Source organism: Opisthocomus hoazin, chromosome 5 (genome assembly GCF_030867145.1).
Source record: "Opisthocomus hoazin isolate bOpiHoa1 chromosome 5, bOpiHoa1.hap1, whole genome shotgun sequence".
NCBI classification, from domain to species: Eukaryota; Metazoa; Chordata; class Aves; order Opisthocomiformes; family Opisthocomidae; genus Opisthocomus; species Opisthocomus hoazin.
The window spans coordinates 2128842-2150904 of NC_134418.1; the positions used below are offsets into that span (position 1 = coordinate 2128842).

General features: G+C 49.4%; 1 protein-coding gene across 3 annotated transcripts in view; it reads right to left on the reverse strand.

Moving 5' to 3' along the window:
• SFXN5 (sideroflexin 5) overlaps nucleotides 1-22063 on the reverse strand; it is a 117913-nt gene that overhangs the window by 80146 nt on the left and 15704 nt on the right. The window contains exons 2-3 of one of the 3 annotated variants that reach the window (XM_075420232.1): nucleotides 20828-20896; nucleotides 7631-7708 (exon numbers count right to left, since the gene is read on the reverse strand). In XM_075420232.1, the coding sequence (XP_075276347.1) occupies nucleotides 7631-7708; nucleotides 20828-20896 (147 nt within the window). Of the gene's footprint in view, nucleotides 1-7630; nucleotides 7709-10538; nucleotides 10776-20827; nucleotides 20897-22063 lie in introns of those variants that run through there. The other 2 variants (XM_075420234.1, XM_075420233.1) reach the window with 2 other exon arrangements.

The window sequence follows — 22063 nt, forward strand, 5'->3', positions numbered from 1 at the left end:
GCCATTGCCTCTCGTCCTCTCGCTAGTTACTTGGGAGAACACACCAACACCCACTTCACTGCAACCTCCTTTCAGGTAGTTCTAGGGAGCGACAAGATCTCCCCTCAGCCTCCTCTTCTCCAGACTAAACCTTGTTTTTTTAATGAAATTTTTTTTAATGAATTATAGAAGGGCAATAATACAGCTGTACCTACAGAGCTGGAAAAGTCAGGACATAAATGACAACTGAACCAGCTTCTTCCATCAACATGAATCCTACACATCTCCTTTTTCCCCCACCTTCTCAGGATCCTATTATTTTCCAGCTTCCTCTGGGATGGGGAGATGAACGGGGATACACCCCATCAGACGACACGCTGGCACTTCAATGCACCTACCCTCTGCAGAAGGTGCAAAAGAAGGACATCGATGGATGCAGTCACCAAACAGAACCAAGCGATAGGAAGTTCACTAAACTCACCAGATCTCTTGAAGTTTTCACAGCAAAAATCTGTACTTGTAAACCATTGTAAGGAAGAGCTGCTTCTTCCATCAAACTCCTCTGGATCTGTGGAGTTCAATCACCCAACACAGAGACACGCAACCACCCAAAATCCCCCATCAGGAGACCAAACCTCCTCAAAGCCTTCCAGGCATTTGTTCTCCAAGCACATTCTCCAATCCCATTAAAACCTCTCACCCAACTGCCCAAGAGACCAGAACTACACCCCAAATGGTTGCACCACCAAGAATATCTTTTTATTTTGGGAAAAATTATGAAATCTTAAGAGCCTGTCAGAGAAGGGGCTTAACTACAGCATGAGGTATTTCCACTCCAGAGAGTGGTGTTGGTTAGTGAGGTTTTAATAAGTGGAATTTGAAACACCCAACTTCATACCCCATAAAAAACAGGTCTTCGTATCAAATAAAAACCAAGGCCGGCCCTCAAACATTCAGATAAAAAACTGCGTAAACAAGCAAAGCTGAAGAAGTTGAGTTTGGAGCACGTGCCCTTGCTCGAACACGTCGTGTTGAATAAATACTTATCAAGCAGCTATTTGTCCTCTGTTTTGCTGAGTACATACTTGTGACAAAAATCATGTTTTTAAAACATTTTTCTAATGTAGGAAAAAAACCCCACAGTTTCCCCCAGTAAAAAGCTATCAGCAGTCTAGCAGTTATTGAGAGCGAAGAGATCAATTCTGCCTTTTTTGCTAATGACGCCCAAGAAATAGGTTTTTACCACCTTGAGTTAATGGTCATTTTCCCTGAGCGGTGAAATCATTCCAGTTCAAGAGCAAGCATGAGAACTGCTGGATGAATGCGAGAGACCTGAAAGTGGAAGAGATGTAGGTGCTGGCAGCGCTGGTGTCCATGAACCATCTCATAGGGAGTAACTGGAGCAAGGCAGCGTTTATTCTGGAAACTGGCTTGGAGATGGTCACGGGAAACTGGAGCAAAGTATGACTACAGCTCTTCAGAGATTCTTTTTTTTCTTCAGATTGTCCATAATTGTTCCATTTCAGCTCATTTTGAAAAATCTGCTCTGAAAATGCGGAAGAGAAAGACTCGCTCTACAGGAACCCTGTCAAGAAGATGAGTGTGGAGGAGATACTTGACGTTACATAGCTTTAGGCTTTGATCTTTTCCATTTTTCATGCAGTGAAACCATTTCAGCAAGCGATATAGATTGTGCTGAGCTGTTGTTATGCTTTCAGTTACTGCCTGCCATCCTTCATGAGAACCAGGAATTTCTGAATGAGAAAAAACCAGAGGAATTTGAACACTGTCAAACGCGCCATACCACAAAAGTGGATCAGGCAGGAGATTAGTGAAACAACTCTGTCAAAACAACTTGTCTTCTCGATCTCAAAGCTGAAATTCGGGGGGGAAGGGTGGGCTCTTAGAAAGCTAAGGCATGAAAACTCTGCCCAAACTGCTATTTTTAAAGGCTTCTAAGGTGATCACGATTTTAATTCCGATTATGAAGCCTAGCAGCCCATTCAGGCGTCTCTTCACCCATGTACCATACTAAATCCACACCTGAAGAGCCAGTTATCAGGGCAGCAACTGCATCTCTAAGGGGTCTGGCAACCAAATCTGAATCAGCTCCTAAACAAAGAAGATCAAGTCGAGTGCTTCTCTCTTCAGCATCGTATGAAGCTCTACCCAGCCTTTCAGACGTGCAATGAGAGCGAAGCAGCCTCTCTCAGACACCACTGCGTTACCGCGCCAGGTGAGCCAAGTCACTACTCCAGCGTACACTCCTGGCCCACCATGCACACGAGGTGGTCGGTCCTCCTCACAGGCAAAGAGTGGTCAAACAAAAACAAACAAAATCAGTCCAAAAAGTCGAATTACCTCTCACCTGCTGGTCTTCTGCCAGCGCGTGGCTACTTCATCAGTGCATCAGCCTGGAGAAGAGAAGGCTGAGAGGGGACCTAACATATACTTACAAATATCTGAAGGGTGGGTGTCAGGAGGATGGGGCCAGACTCTTTCCAGTGGTGCCCAGTGACAGGACAAGGGGCAATGGGCACAAACTGAAGCAGAGGAAGCTCCAGCTGAACATGAGGAAGAACTTCTTCCCTCTGAGGGTGACGGAGCCCTGGCCCAGGCTGCCCAGGGAGGCTGTGGAGTCTCCTTCTCTGGAGATATTCAAGACCCGCCTGGACAAGGTCCTCTACAGCCTACTGTAGGTGACCCTGCTTCGGCAGGAGGGTTGGACTAGATGACCCACAGAGGTCCCTTTCAACCCCTACCATTCTGTGATTCTGTGATCGGAGGTATCAGCTACGTAAAGCATCAGACGGCTCAGTCTTTTGCTCCAACGTCAACCCGTGCGTGCAAGCCCCAAAGCGGGCACCGTTCCAGAGCTGCTGCCAACCTCCTTCCTGAATCAGCAGTGGAACAACTGCAAATTGCTAATGCTTTGTATCCAGTGTCCATCCTGCAGATAGCAGTGCACAGAAAAACCACAAAAATGGTAAAACTTAGCTCAACGAAAGCAAATCTGTATTCTCCAGGTGTCTTTGGTTCACTGGTAGACCATTCGGGGTGATATCTATGCGAGTGAGATGCTTGGCCTCCCCCAGAGCAATCAACGGGCACATCGTATGTTCTGTGAATACACCAGTAATGAACCAGACACAGCTGTATATATCTGGCACACTCGTATTTAATTCAGTATGGGCAAGCTTGCCAGCTACGTAGATCTCCCCACACGCTCCCCTCCATCTTCCTGTACCCTCAGGAAACAACTGATGCTCCAAGGGCACGTTTCGTGGCATCCAGCCCTACGTCCTCCACACAGAGACAGCAACCACTGGATGTTGGACTAGATGACCCACAGAGGTCCCTTCCAACCCCTAACATTCTGTGATTCTGTGAACCACAGCCCTGTTTCCATCAGATTCACTGATAGATCTTCCCCTCCATCTCAGAGACGGAAAGAAGAGTATCTGGCTCATCAATATGAGAAGCACCCAATGACTGAAGTCACCGCAACCTTAGCATTCAAGTACACCCCATTTTCATACAAATCATCACAGAATCACAGGGGTTGGCAGGGACCTCTGGGGGTCATCTAGTCCAACCCCCTGCCCAAGCAGGGTCACCTACAGTAGGCTGTAGAGGACCTTGTCCAGGTGGGTCTTGAATATCTCCAGAGAAGGAGACTCCACAGCCTCCCTGGGCAGCCTGGGCCAGGGCTCCGTCACCCTCAGAGGGAAGAAGTTCTTCCTCGTGTTCAGACAGAACTTCCTGTGCTTCAGTTTGTGCCCGTTGCCCCTTGTCCTGTCGCTGGGCACCACTGGAAAGAGTCTGGCCCCGTCCTCCTGACCCCCACCCTGCAGATACTTAGAGGCATTTCGAAGGTCCCCTCTCAGCCTTCTCTTCTCCAGGCTGAACAAGCCCAGCTCCCTCAGCCTCTCCTCGTAGCAGAGATGCTCCAGTCCCCCCCTCATCCTCGTAGCCCTCCGCTGGACTCTCTCCAGTAGCTCCTCATCTTTCTTGAACTGGGGAGCCCAGCACTGGACACAGGACTCCAGATGGGGCCTCACTAGGACAGAGTAGAGGGGGAGGAGAACCTCCCTTGACCTGCTGGCCGCACTCCTCTTACTGCACCCCAGACACTCTTCTTAATCATCTGGGCCTTTTAGTTCTTTGGTGGAAATGGTCATCACTGGCAGAGCTGAAAGTTCAGCATTGTTTTGGGACTGCAGCACAGCAGTTATCGTAAAGGCAGAATGATACCACGGGAACTGCACGGCAAGAAGACACCTCAGGGGATGGAAACAACCAATGCCAGTAAAAGACTACAGTGATCACCTCTGATGTAAAGAGAAAAGCACAGGAGAATATCCACGTGTGCGACGATGAATCAAATTTTTCAATTCCCCAGCTTCAAACTGCAAAGCAATGCCCTCCTGCAGAAGGTCCTTTCTAAATTGGTGGCTCTGCTGGAGAGGATAAAGATATTCACCCATGAACGATGCTCTCACAAGAGATAATCAACAACCACATTTTGAAGATTGTCACCTGCTTCACTGCAACCACATGCAGGCAAGTAGTTGATTCAAGTCCACTCAAGAGCATACTTGGGAGAAGAAGAACAGCATTCAGGACTCAAGGCTTACAGGCGTCCCTCGAGGAACGTCACCATCCTGACCCAAAAAGCTGGCCAGCCTACCATGCCATGCTGGGAAGCTCCCACTTAACCCAGTCAGAAGTTCCCATTCCCCTTCACCCAGATGGATCACGAGAGTGCCAAAGAGCATTGGATGCCTTCAGTGCTCGATTTACCCCTGCTGGCCCAACTTCCCTTTTCACTACAACCAGCCAACGCCAGGAGTGAAGGACCTGCTGGCTTCCTGGATCCTTTCTCCAGGTTAAAGAGGCAGCTTTGGCTGCTTCGTAACTGTGGTTGCTCCCATCTCACTGCAGCCCAGGCACAATGATTGTCATCTGATTTTGTGTCCATTCCATCTTCACCCTTTTTACAGGGGTTGCAGTGGGTGGACATTCATAGAACCATAGAATCATAGAATGGTTTGGGTTGGAAGGGACCTTAAAGATCATCTGGTTCCAACCCCCCTGCCATGAGCAGGGACATCCTCCACCAGACCACGTTGCTCAGAGCTCCATCCAACCTGGCCTTCAACACTGCCAGGGAGGGGGCAGCCACAGCTTCTCTGGGCAACCTGGGCCAGGGTTTCACCACCCTCCTGGGGAAGAATTTCTTCCTAATATCTCATCTAAATCTTCCCTCTTTTAGTTTAGAGCCGTTCCCCCTTGTCCTATCACTACACACCCTGGTGAAAAGCCCCTCTCCATCCTTCCTGTCGGCCCCTTCAGCTACTGGCAGCTGCTCTAAGGTCACCCCGGAGCCTTCTCTTCTCCAGGCTGAACAGCCCCAGCTCCCTCAGCCTGTCCTCGGAGGAGAGGTGCTCCAGCTCTTGGATCATCTTCGTGGCCCTCCTCTGGACCCGCTCCAACCCATCCATGTCCTTACGACGTTGGGGGCTCCAGAGCTGGATGCAGGACTCCAGGTGGGTCATGTTTCATAGCCTTGGCGGGATCTGCCCAGGGATTACTCACCTCTCCCTGTGGTTCAGTTTAATTAACGCAGCAAAGCATAGTTAAACAGAGTAACGAGCACTCGCTGCAGTTCCACCCCAGGCTCCTCCTGGGAGAGCTACCTTCTCCTACAGTCAGCAAAACTCCATAAACCCCTCCAGCATAATTGACACTGCAATCAAAGTAAACCATGTCGAGATCTTACTACATAAAATATTATTTTTCACACCGATGTGCCATCATTTTCCTAGGTAAGGCATTTCTGGCATCATTTTCTCTCTCCTCCTCCACCCCATACCTTTGTTTCACACTTAAGCCCCTCCAACTTGCATAAGCAGGTTCACCTCTCACATGCCTTGTCACGACCGAAGGCAAGCAGGAGCGCAATGCTTTTGTTTGCTCTCTCTCAGCGCAATTCTGAATGAACTCTGGGTGTATCCCGGGTTTGTCACCACGCAAACCCAAAATGTAGGTCAAAAGTGCTTTGACACAGTGAATGACTTGGGTTTCTTCTGCCTGAAGACAGATGGGAACTGAGTCATCTGCTGCTGCATCACTTTCTGCTTTTCTCCTTCCCTCAGCCCCGGTTTCTTTTTTCTTACCCTCAGATTCTGGTTGGAAGAATGCAGTGACATCAAAAGACAAGGAGAGCAATGCCTCGCGCCGCACATTGCGCAGGGAGGGGATATTTCCCATTTCTTTTTTGTCGAAGCCATGCTTCTTTCCCAACACACCACCTACCACCCAAGCAGCCACTTCCGAAAGTGAATGCAAATCGCAATTTTCTTCATTCACCTGCTATACTTCTTTTTCTTGAGAAAAAATTATCACAGGTGACGAGTGGAGGGGGGGAATAAAGGAGTTATTTGATCTACAGGGCATGGGAGCAGAGCGCACTGCCATTTCCATCGCTGTTTGCTTGGTCCTTCAGCATGGCCGCTCCTCACAGCTCCTGCAGGAGGTCTGCCAGCCAGCGGACGCTGGTCTTTATATTACATTAAATTACATGAGACTGAAGTCTCCTGTGCTAGATGCACAAATACATGCTCTGAAAAAGCGCTTGTGTCAGTGTTCTGGTCAGGTGTCTACACATGGACAGATAAGGATGACAGTTTGAGGAAATACCCACAGGAAAATCGATGATTTTTGTTTCCTGCTGCTGATTTGGAGATGAAAGGCTCAAAAAGCAGTCTAGCACCTCTGCAGGACTCACCTCTGCTTCTACAAGTTTCACATGTTCATATGGAAGAATGTCCAGAACCCAGGACTGACCGGGTCTTGGAGAGCTCACCCAGTCCATTCCAAAGCAGAACCAAGTTCTACCGAAAATCACCCTTTTCTCAGGAACTGCCTAAACCCTGCTAAGACCATCACACCGGTGGGGCTTCCACAACCTCCTTCAGCTTCCCTCCCAACAGTAGGAACATCCCCCAGCCAAACGTACCACTACTGATGGCATAATCTACAACACGAGGACATCCAGAGGGTTACACGCAGCCCAAACAACATTTATTTCCGTGAAGAAAAGGCAATTATTCCAACCAAGAGGAACCCAGTTGGAGATGAGGCTGAGGCATCACAGTTGCTGGTAGAAGAACCTACAGGACTGACAGCAAGGTTTCCTTCAGCTAAAAAAAGAAAATTACTTTTTCCTCTTTTAATTGTACAAGCACACTTGGCAAGGGAAGGGAAGCAATAGCGTTGGCCAAAGGTAATTGATAACTCCGTAAGTCAGAAACTGCAGACTTTCTACTTCTTCTGAATAAAAACCGTGTACGCTTGTCTTGCGATCCCGTTGCTATCACTTCTGCTCGGCAACATTTACGACGTGGGAACCTCAGAACACCCCAGCTCCACTTTAACACACAAGTTACAGTGCAAGGGACCAGCAGCAACGCTGCAGAAGTCAGCAACCAACCGCACAGCGCCGGTTCGGGATTCGACCAGCAGAAACACCAAAAAAGCCCCGCAGTAGCGCATCTGGCTGCAGACACAGCTTCAAACGCCACCTCACCCCCCCTCCTTGTGACTGCGGGAAGAAGTAGGACTTCACCAGAGGGCTTTTTCCTCTTACCTCCTTGTTGGTGACTCCTGGGGGCAGAGTCCCGTGCTTGTAATCCTCCAACAACTGCACGGCTTCCTTCAGGCGACTCTGCAAAGAAAACAGTAGCACGGTCTGCAACGCAGAATCGTTTTATTGAGGGCAATGAACTAAAGTTATAGAATTATAGCTTCTTATAATTCTTACATTATTCTTATAATTATTATATTATTCCTATAACTTCTTTATGGTGAGGGGACTGGAGCATCTCCCCTACGAGGAGAGGTTGAGGGAACTGGGCTTGTTCAGCCTGAAGAAGAGAAGGCTGAGAGGGGACCTTATAAATGCCTACAAATATCTGAAGGGTGGGTGTCAGGAGGATGGGGCCAAGCTCTTTTCAGTGGTGCCCAGTGACAGGACAAGGGGCAATGGGCACAAACTGAGGCACAGGAAGTTCCGTCTGAACATGAGGAAGAACTTCTTCCCTCTGAGGGTGACGGAGCCCTGGCCCAGGCTGCCCAGGGAGGCTGTGGAGTCTCCTTCTCTGGAGATATTCAAGACCCGCCTGGACAAGGTCCTGTGCAGCCTGCTGTAGGTGACCCTGCTTGGGCAGGGGGTTGGACTAGATGACCCACAGAGGTCCCTTCCAACCCCTACTATTCTGTGATTCTGTGATTCTTCTGTGCAAACATTATGATGGGTCTTTCTTAACCCTATAAGGGGATAAAGGATGCATGGACCCTTGCTTTGCTGGGGGGCACAGTCCTGCCATTTTGTACCTAACTACAGCAGCGGTTAGAGGAGGAAAGAAAAGAGAAAAAAGAAAAAGCTCCTCTCGCAGCGCAGCTACAGAAGATGTCATAAGAACCTGAGAGTCTTCAGCCTGGTACCAGAGCTCTGACAAATCTCAGAGATGAACAAGTTCTCACTTCAAGGCAGAAAACAGTTTCAGGCAACAGGGACAGATTCCGGCGCAGCGTGGAATACCCACTGCAGGCACCGGCATCGCCCCACGCTGCTCCCCGATTCCTGCATCCCGGTGATGCCTACAGGGAAACCGCTTGGACTGCAGGCCTGACTGTGCCCCCACGCCCTCTCCCAGTACTGTACTGGGGAGGTAAAGCTGGAGGGGAGCAGAGCATGCACATATGAAGCATCACAGAATCACACAGAATCACAGAATATTAGGGGTTGGCAGGGACCTCTGTGGGTCACCCAGCCCAACCCCCTGCCCAAGCAGGGTCACCCAGAGCAGGCTGCACAGCACCGCGGCCAGGCGGGGCTGGAATATCTCCAGAGAAGGAGACTCCACAGCCTCCCTGGGCAGCCTGGGCCAGGGCTCCGTCACCCTCAGAGGGAAGAAGTTCTTCCTCATCTTCAGCTGGAGCTTCCTCTGCTTCAGTTTGTGCCCATTGCCCCTTGTCCTGTCGCTGGGCACCACTGGAAAGAGTCTGGCCCCGTCCTCCTGACCCCCACCCTGCAGATATTTAGAGGCATTTCGAAGGTCCCCTCTCAGCCTTCTCTTCTCCAGGCTGAACAAGCCCAGCTCCCTCAGCCTCTCCTCGTAGCAGAGATGCTCCAGTCCCCTCCTCATCCTCGCAGCCCTGCGCTGGACTCTCTCCAGCAGCTCCTCATCTTTCTTGAAGTGGGGAGCCCAGCACTGGACACAGGACTCCAGATGGGGCCTCCCCAGGGCAGAGCAGAGGGGAAGGAGAACCTCCCTCGCCCTGCTGGCCACACTCCTCTTGATGCACCCCAGGATCCCATTGGCCTTCTTGGCACCCAGGGCACGCTGCTGGCTCATGGTCACCCTGTCGTCCCCCAGCACTCCCAGTCCCTCTCCGCAGAGCTGCTCTCCAGCAGGTCCACCCCAGCCTGTCCTGGTGCCTGGGGTTGTTCCTCCCCAGGTGCAGGACCCTGCCCTTGCCCTGGTTGAACCTCATCAGGTTCCTCTCTGCCCAGCTCTCCACTAAGAACTCAGTGCCCAGTTAAAAGTGACCAGGCAGCAGGTTTTAGCCCGATCTCAGCACAGCCGCACCAAGCAGATCAGCTCCACCGGCCCCAGCACTCCATGGCACGCCGGGCAATGTAACGGCACCGCTTTGTAACCGCACCCTGAAGCTGAAGTCGAGTTAATTCGTCTGAAATACCATGACGTTTTGATACGCTTCAGACGGATCCCGGAGTGCCACTACGCTGAACCGCTGACCTGTGCTGCTTTTTTACGCCACCTGTTACACACTCGTTCAGACGGGGTTTTCGCAGCGGTTACGCTCTCTCTAAACACACCAAAGTTCACCACCAGTGCAGTTAAAGTCAGAATCCGACTATCACTAGCGATTCATATACATGCACGTGTAAACAGAGATCTTCCTCACCTTGTGATAAAATAGAAGAACAAATTTATTTCCTCTGTTCAGAGGATCACAAGAGCATTAGGCTATGTTACCTGCCTGTCAGAATCCTCAATTTACCCCCAGAACAGTTATTCATAGATATAGAAATATAAAAAAGGGTACTGCAGTTGAAGCAGTAAGTTTATATATACTTTCAAGAACTATATATACTTTCAAGAACTATATATACTTTAAAGAACTATATATCTAAAATAATTTCAATAAATATATAAATATTGGGTACGTATATATACACTACATTATATAAAGCATACATATATACACACTCTATATTTCATATATATATATATGTATTTCCTGAAATTAAAAAAAACATAGGGCAGAAATAGACAGGTAGAAAGATTCTTTAGTCCAAGCTAAAAAGGAATAAGTCAGGATATAAAGAGTGGCTGCGGTGGGGTTAAATCTGCTTATCCAAGCCTGCAGAAACCACCAGATCACCGAGTAACGGCTCCCAAATATTTGAAGCCAAACAAATCACTCGGCTAAACATTTCCAAAAGCCTCCCGCAGGTCACCCCTCACCCAGACGAGTAACGCCGACTTCGGTTTGACATTTCTGCGCTAGCTCTGCTGTTTCGGCAGCTTTTCTAGTATCAGTGCTGGAGGACGCTTCAGAAATATAGAATATTTCGCCTGAAATAATACGTCGTGTGATGGTGGCTCATCTAAAGCCCCGTGGTTTTAGTGCAATCGTGTCAAGGCTCCTCGTCGGCGCCGCAAGCTCCGCTCTCACAGCCCTCCCGTGAAGCAGCCGAGCGTCCCCCGAGCTCATTACCAGCTTGCAGCCATGGGATCGGCTGCGGGGAAACTACTTTCCTCCCTTTCACGCGAACATCAAAGAGTACTTTGTTGTTTCCTTGGAAGCACCAGCAGTTACGCCGACCCGAAAGCGGCAGTTAATGAAGGACTGTTGTCCTCAAAGCCTTCAACACACCAGACACACGGGATCGCGGCAATTCCTTCGCTGCGCAGAGCAAGCGGCTGGGATTGGATCCGCTGCCATTTCTACGCCGGCTGAGCTCACATCCTCAGCGCCACGTTATTCCAGCCCTGATATTTTATCTATTCTATATATTCTCACGTTGATTTGCAGCTACTCAGTAGAAGTGGAGAGTCTGTACTGACGCCAAATGAGGCTCAGCACCAGAGCTGAACAAACTCTGCAAAAAACCACATATTCTTGGCAAAATGTGGGCTCAGAGACGGGGCTTGTTCCTCTCGGGTGCCGATGCTGAGGTCAGCGCTACCAGCCTGAAGTTCATGGCCCTGTGTCACTACACACGTGTCACCAGTGATAAATTTTCCGTATCGAAAATGAAGGATGATTGAGTATGTTCAGGAGTCTCCCCTCTTCTTAAAGGCCAGGCAATCACCCATTTCACCTAGAAAGCTGGCTGTGGAAACACTGTGCCCTGTCCCCAGCATCAGACCATGACTTCATATACAGAAAAGCTTTCATTACTGGCTCAGAAAAAACACCCACCCAACTCAAACCTTACCCAACGGTGGCCATAAGCAGGTGCAAGCAGAAATAACGACTCCCCTGAGCACCTTCCCAGCCTCCCACCGCCTTCGGCCAAGGCTGATGAGGTTTCTGTGGACTCGGGGATCTTCAGTGGGTTGCTCTTCCAGCTGCTTGCTTGAGCCAAGCTGCCATCATCCAAGAAGACACAACAGACAAGCCATGTAAGCAACAAAAATTCATGTCTTAACTCTCAGCTCCCTTCCCTTCTGTACACTTCTGCTAAGTCTATCTTAAAATTTAAACTCATCTCAAGAAAAAGTAATATGCAAGTGATAGAGTGAATACGTGAGTCCTCTCCTGGAAGGAGCTTCCAGTCTTCAGGAGCATAAGTGTGTCCTGAATACGGCCAAAGCCAGTCATTGGTCATACTTCTCCAAGTTTTTCCAAAATCCCAGGGAGAGAAATGAGCCCTTATTATTTCCACCAAGTCCTTTTGATCTTGGAGGAAGAGGAGGAGGTATGAATGAGGATGATGTTTGCCGGTGATGCAGCACTGGGTGCAGCGCTGTTTCTCCAGAAGCGCTGAGGATCTCCTGCAAGAGGAAAGCTGACCTTGAGGAACAGGCACACGGGGTGAAACCCAACGGCTTGGGGCGGACCTGCTGGGGAGCAGCTCTGCGGAAAGGGACCTGGGAGTGCTGATGGACGACAGGGTGACCATGAGCCAGCAACGTGCCCTGGGTGCCAAGAAGGCCAATGGCATCCTGGGGTACATCAAGAGGAGCGTGGGCAGCAGGGCGAGGGAGGTTCTCCTCCCCCTCTGCTCTGCCCTGGGGAGGCCCCATCTGCAGTCCTGTGTCCAGTTCTGGGCTCCCCAGTTCAAGAAAGATGAGGAGCTACTGGAGGAGCCCAGCAGAGGGCTACGAGGATGAGGAGGGGACTGGAGCATCTCTCCTATGAGGAAAGGCTGAGGGAGCTGGGCTTGTTTAGCCTGGAGAAGAGAAGGCTGAGAGGGGACCTTCGAAATGCCTCTAAATATCTGCAGGGTGGGGGTCAGGAGGACAGGGCCAAACTCTTTCCAGTGGTGCCCAGTGACAGGACAAGGGGCAACGGGCACAAACTGAAGCAGAGGAAGCTCCAGCTGAAGATGAGGAAGAACTTCTTCCCTCTGAGGGTGACGGAGCCCTGGCCCAGGCTGCCCAGGGAGGCTGTGGAGTCTCCTTCTCTGGAGGTATTCCAGCCCCGCCTGGCCGCGGTGCTGTGCAGCCTGCTCTGGGTGACCCTGCTTGGGCAGGGGGTTGGGCTGGGTGACCCCCAGAGGTCCTTGCCAACCCTAACATTCTGTGATTCTGTGTGGCCACGGTCTTCTGGGCAGGCTCAAGTTTCTGCAAGACCCTCAGGGCTCTGTAGCTGGAATGACCAGTTAAGAGTGCTGATTGATCACTGGGGAAACTATGAAGCACCACAGGCACGAGAAATAAAGAGGATTTTTAGGCTGTTTGGGGCATTTCTCACCTGTGAAGAAAAGTAATCATACAAGATCGCAACAGGGCTTGAGCTTCTTGAAGTTGTTCTTCAGAGCTCCTTGCCCTATCGGCCTCCTGGTTGTTCAAACACATCATATTAAGAAAAAGCTATTACCTAGCATAAGTATCAGTAAAATATAATTGTATAATATTTTAGATAGCCAGATAGCTGAACGACTGGTGAAAAGCCAGATAGCAGATCCGAGGAAGACAACCCTTCTTGCCTCCGAAGCTAGAAAACCACGCAGGAGTGCCAGCACAACATTCAGGAGAGCCATTTGTGCTCGCTACTGGTATGCGGTTTTGTCACTGAAATTACCTACACTTGTGCCTTGCAAATTATCCACGCAGAACAGCATGTAACTCTGAATGAAAAACTGGAAGGAATAGATGAATGGGTCTGTGTTCTATTTTTTTCTCCTTCTCTTGAGGAAATCTTAGTAGTTACTATAACAACCCTGGCCAGATCCCATCTTGTTTAGTATGGTAACAAACGGAAAACAAAAAAGCCCGGTTTCGCTTTTAAAATTGCGGTCTTGATGAATTTCCTTTCAGCTCCGTGGAGAGAGAGGGGAACTTTCTCAGCGAAAAGAGTCCCGGGCCAGCGCTGCCGACGGTCCCCGAGGCTGACAAAAGAGTGGCCCGGAAAGCGAACAAAAGTCTTCAACGCAAGGATCGCATCCAGAAGACGCCTTTCACACGGCTCGGAGGTGCTCAGGTAGTTTTAGCAAACGGCCCACAGCCTCGGAATATTGTCAGTGAAAGTACACGGCTGCCTTTTATCCCTTCTAGAAAAGGCAAGCACGCTCTTTCTGCCAGAGCCTCCAAAAAAATAAGAAATAACTTGGGAGCGTGCAACAGCTCCAAATGCCAACCAGCTCCGCTCGCCGGCTTTTAGCACGACGCAGCGTTATTACAGCAGCTGACAACATCTAAGATTACCCTTCCTTTCCATTTCCACAGGGGAAAAAAAGAGGTTTCTCTACAAGGTTGTGCTCCTGTTTCAATATTTATTGTTGCTTGATTTCTCTGCTGCTATCTGTGGGCAGAAGTGTCGCTGGAGTTTTTACAGCGGCGCTTAAAAAAGAAATGCAACCAGTTTTTGTTATTATTATCACTTCTTTCATACCCCTTTTCTGGTAGAAACTCGAGCACTTGTAGCGGTGGATGATGGGGTCTCAGCTCTCACAATAGGGTGCCAGACAGACCATCTGCGCCCGGAGGATGTTCTTACAGACCCGAGCCCAGCACCAGGGATCGGCGACGCTCAGCGATTCACAAGCACGAACTCCACGCTCAGTGCTCCACCACAGCAGCCCGAGCCACGTCCACCCGGGAGACACCACCCGACAACAGCAAGTCTTTGGAGAAAGGCTCCATCATCGCCTTCCAGCTGGAAAGCGCCCCGTTTTCGAACCACAGCTGAGTTCTTCAAGCCCATGGGAGGTCTGCAGGGGGCTGCCGCTGCTCCGTGCACCCAGGGTTTATGGCTACAGCTGAGCTCTTACACCCGTCACAGCCCGGGCATGGGCCTGCACCAGCACGATCTCTGGCATGGTTTTGATTCAGGCCATCCAGCCCTCTGCCAAGTGATTCCCAGTCACAGTTTGGGAGATACCACAGGCTAGGACAGCTGCCAACAGGCACCTTTTGGAGAAGAAGAGTGCTCAGCTGCACGGCACAAGGCACATCAGCTGGCTGCATGGCCAAAGCCCACCACATGACTCCACTTCAATGAACCCGCTTAGATTTAACCAACAGAATCACAGAATCAATAAGGTTGGAAAAGACCTCTAAGATCAAGTCCAACCATCAATCCAACCCCACCACGCCTGCTAAACCATGTCCCCAAGTGCCACAGCTACACATGTTTTGAACTCCTCCAGGGATGGGGACTCCACCACCGCCCTGGGCAGCCTGGTCCAAGGCCTGACCACTCTTTCAGGAAAGACATTTTTCCTGATATCCAATCTGAACCTCCCCTGACGCAACTTGAGGCCATTGCCTCTCGTCCTATCACTGGTTACTTGGGAGAAGCAGGTTTTAGTGCAAAGAACTAACGTAACCTGTTCTGCCCTGACTCTGGCCAACAGGCATTGACTCAGAAGGTCATTGCCTGGAGAACACCTGCAAGACTACATCAGCGGAATGTTTCAGTCTTTGTAGAACGAGTTGCTGAAGGATCACCTGACTAGGGGCTTAGTTCGGCACGCCAAAGAAGGAGGAGAAAGGACAAAAGCAGAGATGCCAGCAGGACAGTAGCCCACATCACACTGAGCTGATGGCCATCTTCAGGAACCCTTCATTGGCACCCCAAGTCCGTCACGGTCATCACTCCAGCTCCCCGGCAAGACAGAGGACAACTGCGGTGGGTCCCATACATGACTGCACACATGTACATGCATCAGACACCCTCCTCCCAGCATGTAAGCTCTCATACTGCTTTTTCACCTTGTCCTCCTTGCTCAAGGGCACGCTGTTTCTGTCGCAGAGATCTGTGCCTTGTCTTCTCTTGGATCTCAACGGGTGCCTGCACATGGCTTCGAGCTGCCTCCAGAAACCCATATGTGCACATACAGACCGTAATAACAGTCATTATGCCAGTAGCACAACATTACTGTTACAGAATCAACAGAAAAAGAGTCAAGTTTTGCATTCGAGGCTTCTGAGAGAAAATTCACCGATGGGACAGGGCACGCTGGAACAGTTTGCATCTCGCTCTGCTCGTACGGGGCTCATGTTGGGGTTTCAAGGCCGCATTAGCCCAGTGATGATCCACTTTGTGCCTGGAGTTTCACTGGTTTCGGGTTCGGACCAGCGATGACTTACTGGCATGTGATCCAAAGCAGGAGTCTTCTGGCCACCAGCACCACAAACCCAACGTGGGATACGGAAATCCAGCTGTGCTCTGCCACCAGCGACTCAACAGTTTCCGATTTCGTCTCGCTACTCCAGGGATGATCCATACGGCAGACTTGACTCCAGCTGGCCCTATTGTATTGGCTCTGCAGTGACAGACAACAGGAGCCAGAAACTTTTTGTTCAAGTAGAGCCAGCAGATGTGACACTGAATAAACACAGACAGTCAATCTGCTGAGTAAGAAGGTATCGTTCATATAAATAACATACATCTAATCCTGCTTCCATTTTAAACCCAAATATGGGAATGCAAGATGCTCAGCGCTCTGTAGATTCATGCTTCGAACAATGAGATGAAGCAAAAGCAGAGAAGACGCAGCCCCTCTGAGCTCAGCTGAATTCTTCTTTCACTTTTGCTTTGAATTATTCGCAGATCCACAGCTTTCTCCACGGAGAGCTTCCCACAGAGCGTTAACAGTCTGTCCAGGCTAATGTCAGCTGGGATAAGTTGGCCTTATCAAAATATCTGCTGGTCCCTACTGCTTCTCCTGATGGACCTTAATTATAGAGCAATTAAAAGCATTATTCCAATCATTTTAACCTCACACATTTCGAACATCGGCATTACACTCACTGAGGGGTTTCTCATGGTCTCAGCGACAGGACTTGTTGGCCTTGACCGCTGAGATGACACATTTCCTGCTTATTCGAAAAGTTTGCAAATTTGCAGCTGCCAGAAAAAATTATTTCCTTAAAAAGCCAGTAATTATACGAATTGGCACACAAGAAAACCTCCTCTTTAGAGGTTACACACAATACTGACACCAGGTCTGTGCCTGGTTTCAGTATCATACGCCCTCCAAAAGCCAGTAAAATTGTTAGATGAGTTGGACGCAGAGAATTCTTCTGCCAGAACCTACTAAATTCTTCTGCCAGAAGCCACTAAATGGAGCACCCGGCTTCCAAACACCCCTGCCACGCGCCTCGCACGAGCACACGCTCTCTTTTTGAGAGTTCCCAGGCTGCAAAGTACGGCTGCAACTTAACCCAGCGCTTGGTACCCATCCCTTGAGGATTAATGCTTCAGAACCTCTAGAAGACAAGGAAGCTTGTACTTGTGTTGAGAATTTACATTAATAAATGAGTAAGAGAGGACTGTCACCGAGACTAATTGTACTTGACACCACTGTGCTTGGTCTCCCTCACCCGGAGGATCACTTCATCCTTCCTCAGAACACGGCCACCAGTAAGATGCAAGGATGAAACACACAGGAATTTAAAAAAGGATGCAGGAAAAAAAAAACAGTATTACATTTCCTAGCATTTTCCATGGGATTAACCTCCATTCTCATTAGAGACTCAGTTATCTGCTTTTTTTTCATTCGTTAGAGAGCTCCTCCAAGACAAACAGCAATTTATTTGTTCCCCGAGAACCCCGGGCCTGAAAGATGCAGCCATCTGTCAGCGGGAAGGAGCTCTCCGTAAACTGCTGCTTTCTCATCAAACCCTTCCTAGATTTTAATTTGCCACCTAAAATACCAGAGGAAACCAAACAGCTTTTAGTTACACGTAGATACATGCAAAGTATTTTAAAGTGGAGGATCAGAGGCACAGAGCGAAGCAAGGAGGTGCATCAAGCAGCCTTCGGGCTCCGAGAAGTCCTTCCCATGACCCCAGGTGTTCGTAGCTGTTTCACCAAGAGACTTCTCTAAGGAAAGAGAGCTCACGTAGACTTCACAAAACGCATGGCAGAAGGCCTACTGAAGAATCGCTAGCGTATAATTCCAACTCCCAAAGAAAATGGGCGGAGGGCATTTCCTTCCTTGGAAAGCCACCAAGCCATTCCTGAAGGCCATGAAGTGCAGTTCCATGCTCCTTAGACTGCACAGAAGGACACCAAACCTCCCTTGTTTCTTGAGGTTCAGCGTGGGGTCCAGAACTGCTCGAGGACCTCTGATCTGGTCCTCTGTCTCCAGGACAAAAATGAGCCACTTGGATTTTGCTCTCTTTTCCCTAGGTCTCGTCTCAGCAGAACCTCGTCAAAAGGGGTCTGGAAAAATTAAGATATATCATGTGACCACTCCGTACCCCCAACTTTACCAGCCTTCTAAGAATTTCAAAAGGGGATAACGGGAAGGCAGAAAAAAGCACGTGGCTGAGCCACAGGAGGGATCATCTCAAAGTTCAGAGCAGGCACCCAACTCGCAGAGAGCTTACCAAGAGTCAGCTGAGGGAGCTGGGCTTCTTCAGCCTGGAGAAGAGAAGGCTGAGAGGGGACCTTCGAAATGCCTCTAAATATCTGCAGGGTGGGGGTCAGGAGGACGGGGTCAGACTCTTTCCAGTGGTGCCCAGCCACAGGACAAGGGGCAACGGGCACAAACTGGAGCAGAGGAAGCTCCAGCTGAAGATGAGGAAGAACTTCTTCCCTCTGAGGGTGACGGAGCCCTGGCCCAGGCTGCCCAGGGAGGCTGTGGAGTCTCCTTCTCTGGAGATATTCCAGCCCCGCCTGGCCGCGGTGCTGTGCAGCCTGCTCTGGGTGACCCTGCTTGGGCAGGCGGTTGGACTGGGTGACCCACAGAGGTCCCTTCCACCTGTGCCATTCTGTGATTCTGTGTGATTCTAGACACTCTCTGCATCCAGCAGAGCAGGACAGACAAGGTAGGTGCCCTCAAGGGCAGAAGAGATTCAGCCCTTAAAAATGTCAGAAATTCACAAAGGAGGGAAAAAGCGAGCCTTTCAGGAACCTAAAATACCTGCTCTGGACCCAGACCTGCTTGTTGCTGGAGGTAGCAAAACGGGTGGAGAGAATTAAAGGTTTTGAGTACACAGCGAAACCAGACTGAGTTACAGGGCTTAATTTAAATTGTTTCATTATACTACCACAACCACAGTGTGCAAGGGCTTACCCCACCCCTAATGCAAATAGAGTGCCGCAGCCTCGAACCTATTTTGTAACTGCAGAAAGTAGAATCACTACACCAAGTTCACTTTTATCCCCCCACTTTGGAGATACACAAGAAGTAGGTTTGAGAACTCTGCGGTTTTTTTCTGTATTAATGCCATTGTAAAAAGCAACAGTTTGGTCTTGCACGATGCACTGAGGGTTACCCAGCTTAAAAAATATAAACTACACACATACACATGGTATACGCTTAAACGGAGATTTGAGGAAGGTGGGAATTATTATTAGAGCATAGAAACATTCCCAAAGGAAGAGAAAATTTAACTAAACAGAATTGCATGGATGGATGGATGGATGGATGGACTCCACTCAACAGAATTTTCCAGCAGAGGGCTACGAGGATGAGGAGGGCACTGGAGCACCTCTCTTACGAAGAGAGGCTGAGGGAGCTGCGCTTGTTCAGCCTGGAGAAGAGAAGGCTGAGAGGGGACCTTCGAAATGCCTACAAATATCTGAAGGGTGGGTTGGCTCCAGACAATAAGACTCCACAGACACTCTGGGCAGCCTGGTCCAGGGCTCCGTCACCCTCGGAGGGAAGAAGTTCTTCCTCATCTTCAGCTGGAGCTTCCTCGGCTTCAGTTTGTGCCTGTTTCCCCTTGTCCTGTCGCTGGGCACCACTGCAAAGAGTCTGGCCCCGTCCTCCTGACCCCCACCCTGCAGATATTTAGAGGCATTTCGAAGGTCCCCTCTCAGCCTTCTCTTCTCCAGGCTGAACAAGCCCAGCTCCCTCAGCCTCTCCTCGTAGGAGAGATGCTCCTGTGCAAGGGAAAGGATGATCTTCAACGCGATGGTGTAAGCAGACTGCTTTACTCTCTGCGGTTGTCTCGGGCGCACGTCCAAAAGGTTCTCAAAATGAACGACATGATACATCTTAGCCTCATGTTTATGAAAAAAGTTAGTTGATTTAGAAGGAAAAGATTATTTAAAGTTGCATTGGGTCTTTTTTCCCCCCACCATCACAGCGGGTGAGGAACTGGACTCAGCTCACCACCAGCCACAGCAAACAATTCAGCTCCTCGTGTTCAATCATTGTTTGCACACATATGTTCATCTTATGCTACTCTGCCTCACAAAAAAAAGGAAAAAGGAAAAAGGAAAAAGGAAAAAGGAAAAAGGAAAAAGGAAAAAGGAAAAAGGAAAAAGGAAAAAGGAAAAAGGAAAAAGGAAAAAGGAAAAAAGGAAAAAGGAAAAAGGAAAAAGGAGCTGCCCTTCACTGAAAGCAAAATGCTAATTTTTCTGGCCCACAGGCAGAATTTAAGATCACCAGTGGAAATATTTCTTCTACAGGATTCCCCACGACTATTAGCTCGGGGTTTTATGAAAGCAGGGGAGTGCAGTAACTCTGGACAACGCCAGCTGAAACATCAATGGGCCAGAAACCCAAAAGCCTGTTACAAACAGCGTAATAACGACGGAAAAACTATACCACCTTTCTCAGAAAAGGTCTTCTTGAGGGCAGCCACCAAAAAACCGCTGCGCCAGCCCACCCAGCTCCTACTGCAGCTCCTTCCCTCCACAAAGCATTAATATTTGCTCTCTCATCTACTCACCTGGAGGTGTTGAAGGCCAGGTTGGATGGAGCTCTGAGCACCCTGGGCTGGTGGAAGATGTCCCTGCTCATGGCAGGGGGGTTGGAACCAGATGATCTTCAAGGTCCCTCCCAACCCAAACCATTCTATGATCCTATGATGTTTTTCTTGCAGGAATTTTCCTTCTCAGAAGAAGGCATCACTGGCAAGTTTGACTGAAACCAGTTCAGGGTCTCAGCAGTTACCGAAGGGAGATGGGAGACTGCCAGGTGTGGATTCGCTGATGTCTAATAAAGAGCAAGCTTCTGCTATGGCTTTAGCAGCGCTCAGTGGGGCAATCAATCGACTGTGAGACACAACTCCACTGGAAACCCGGCTTCATTACGTCTGCTGTTCGCAGAAGAAATTGTTTTTAATCCAAACCTGTCTAATAAAGAGTACCTTCAGAAAACAAGGAGCGTATACATTACCTCAGTAACAAAGAGAGTGCGAGGATCGATGATGTCCAAGAAGTGCCTGAATCTGCCATAAAACGAAGTCTGGAAGACAGGGGGGAGAGAAAAAAAAACAGAACATGAGTTTGGTTAGAAATTGCTTTTCACCCACTGCAGAGAAAGGTTTTGTTTCCTCTGCAGAACCAAGTAGCAACTAAAAAGAAATAATACAGCAGCTACTCACCGGTAATTTGTGATAGGAAGTCTTGGAAGGGAAAGATGAGGACTTGGACCCTGCTAATAGCAGCGTTGCTACTAACAGGATACTACCAAGCTGCTAAAACATCCCTTACTTTTTCCCCAAAAAAGACACACTGCCTGCTTAACCCTCCCTATGGGACTCCCAGGAGATGTCACCCACCGGTGCCCCTCCAGACCTCCCACGCCGAGCGACGCCGTCGCAGGGACTCCCCCCCCACGATGCCTTTCCCACCGACCCCGCGCCGCTCGTCCTCACCCCCACCAGCGCCCATCTCCCGCGACCAGCAGCACCACGGGGTCCCCGATTTTGGAGACAGACTAGCGTGAAGAAACGCCTCCACCCATACAGGTATGAGAAATTATATTTTCAAACACTCCAAGCAGAGTTTGAAGTCTCAACAAGGAAACCAGAGGTTTTCTCCTCGATGGGAGGAATGAGAAAAGACGAGACTAAGTACAAACCTGGTTTAATGTCTCACATTTATTGCAGAATTGTCCAGGCACTAAACCAGGGCTGGGTTTCATTGCATCAGTCACTACACCAACACGGAGAAGATGGACTGAGAACCTCGATATATGTAAAAGCAACCACAGCTTTATGGTTTGGGCTTGTTCTTAGTCCCATGGTTGGAAAAAAAAAACGATCTAGATGTGCTTGCGTAGTGAAAGATCTGGTGAAGACGCTTTCGCTGGGCGCAGCAAAAGCATCTGAAGGACCTGAAAGGGATCTGGAGAACTGGGAACAGAGGCTGAAAGAAAGGGGGAAGGTGTCTGTGGCATTGGTGGAAAGATCTCAGGTGGCTCCAAAGGCAAGGACAGCAGGTTTGATGAAAAAATAAAAATAAGTATTTAATTTAGGCAAGCCTGAAGCACCAGACCATGAAATGTTGATGTCCTAAGAGCACTCCGGATACACGTGCATCGTCACTCACACATGGGTCTGGATTCCTTCACCAGGATGAAGGTGCAGATCGAGCACCAGAGCTAACCTAGTGCAGCCTAAACTCTCCT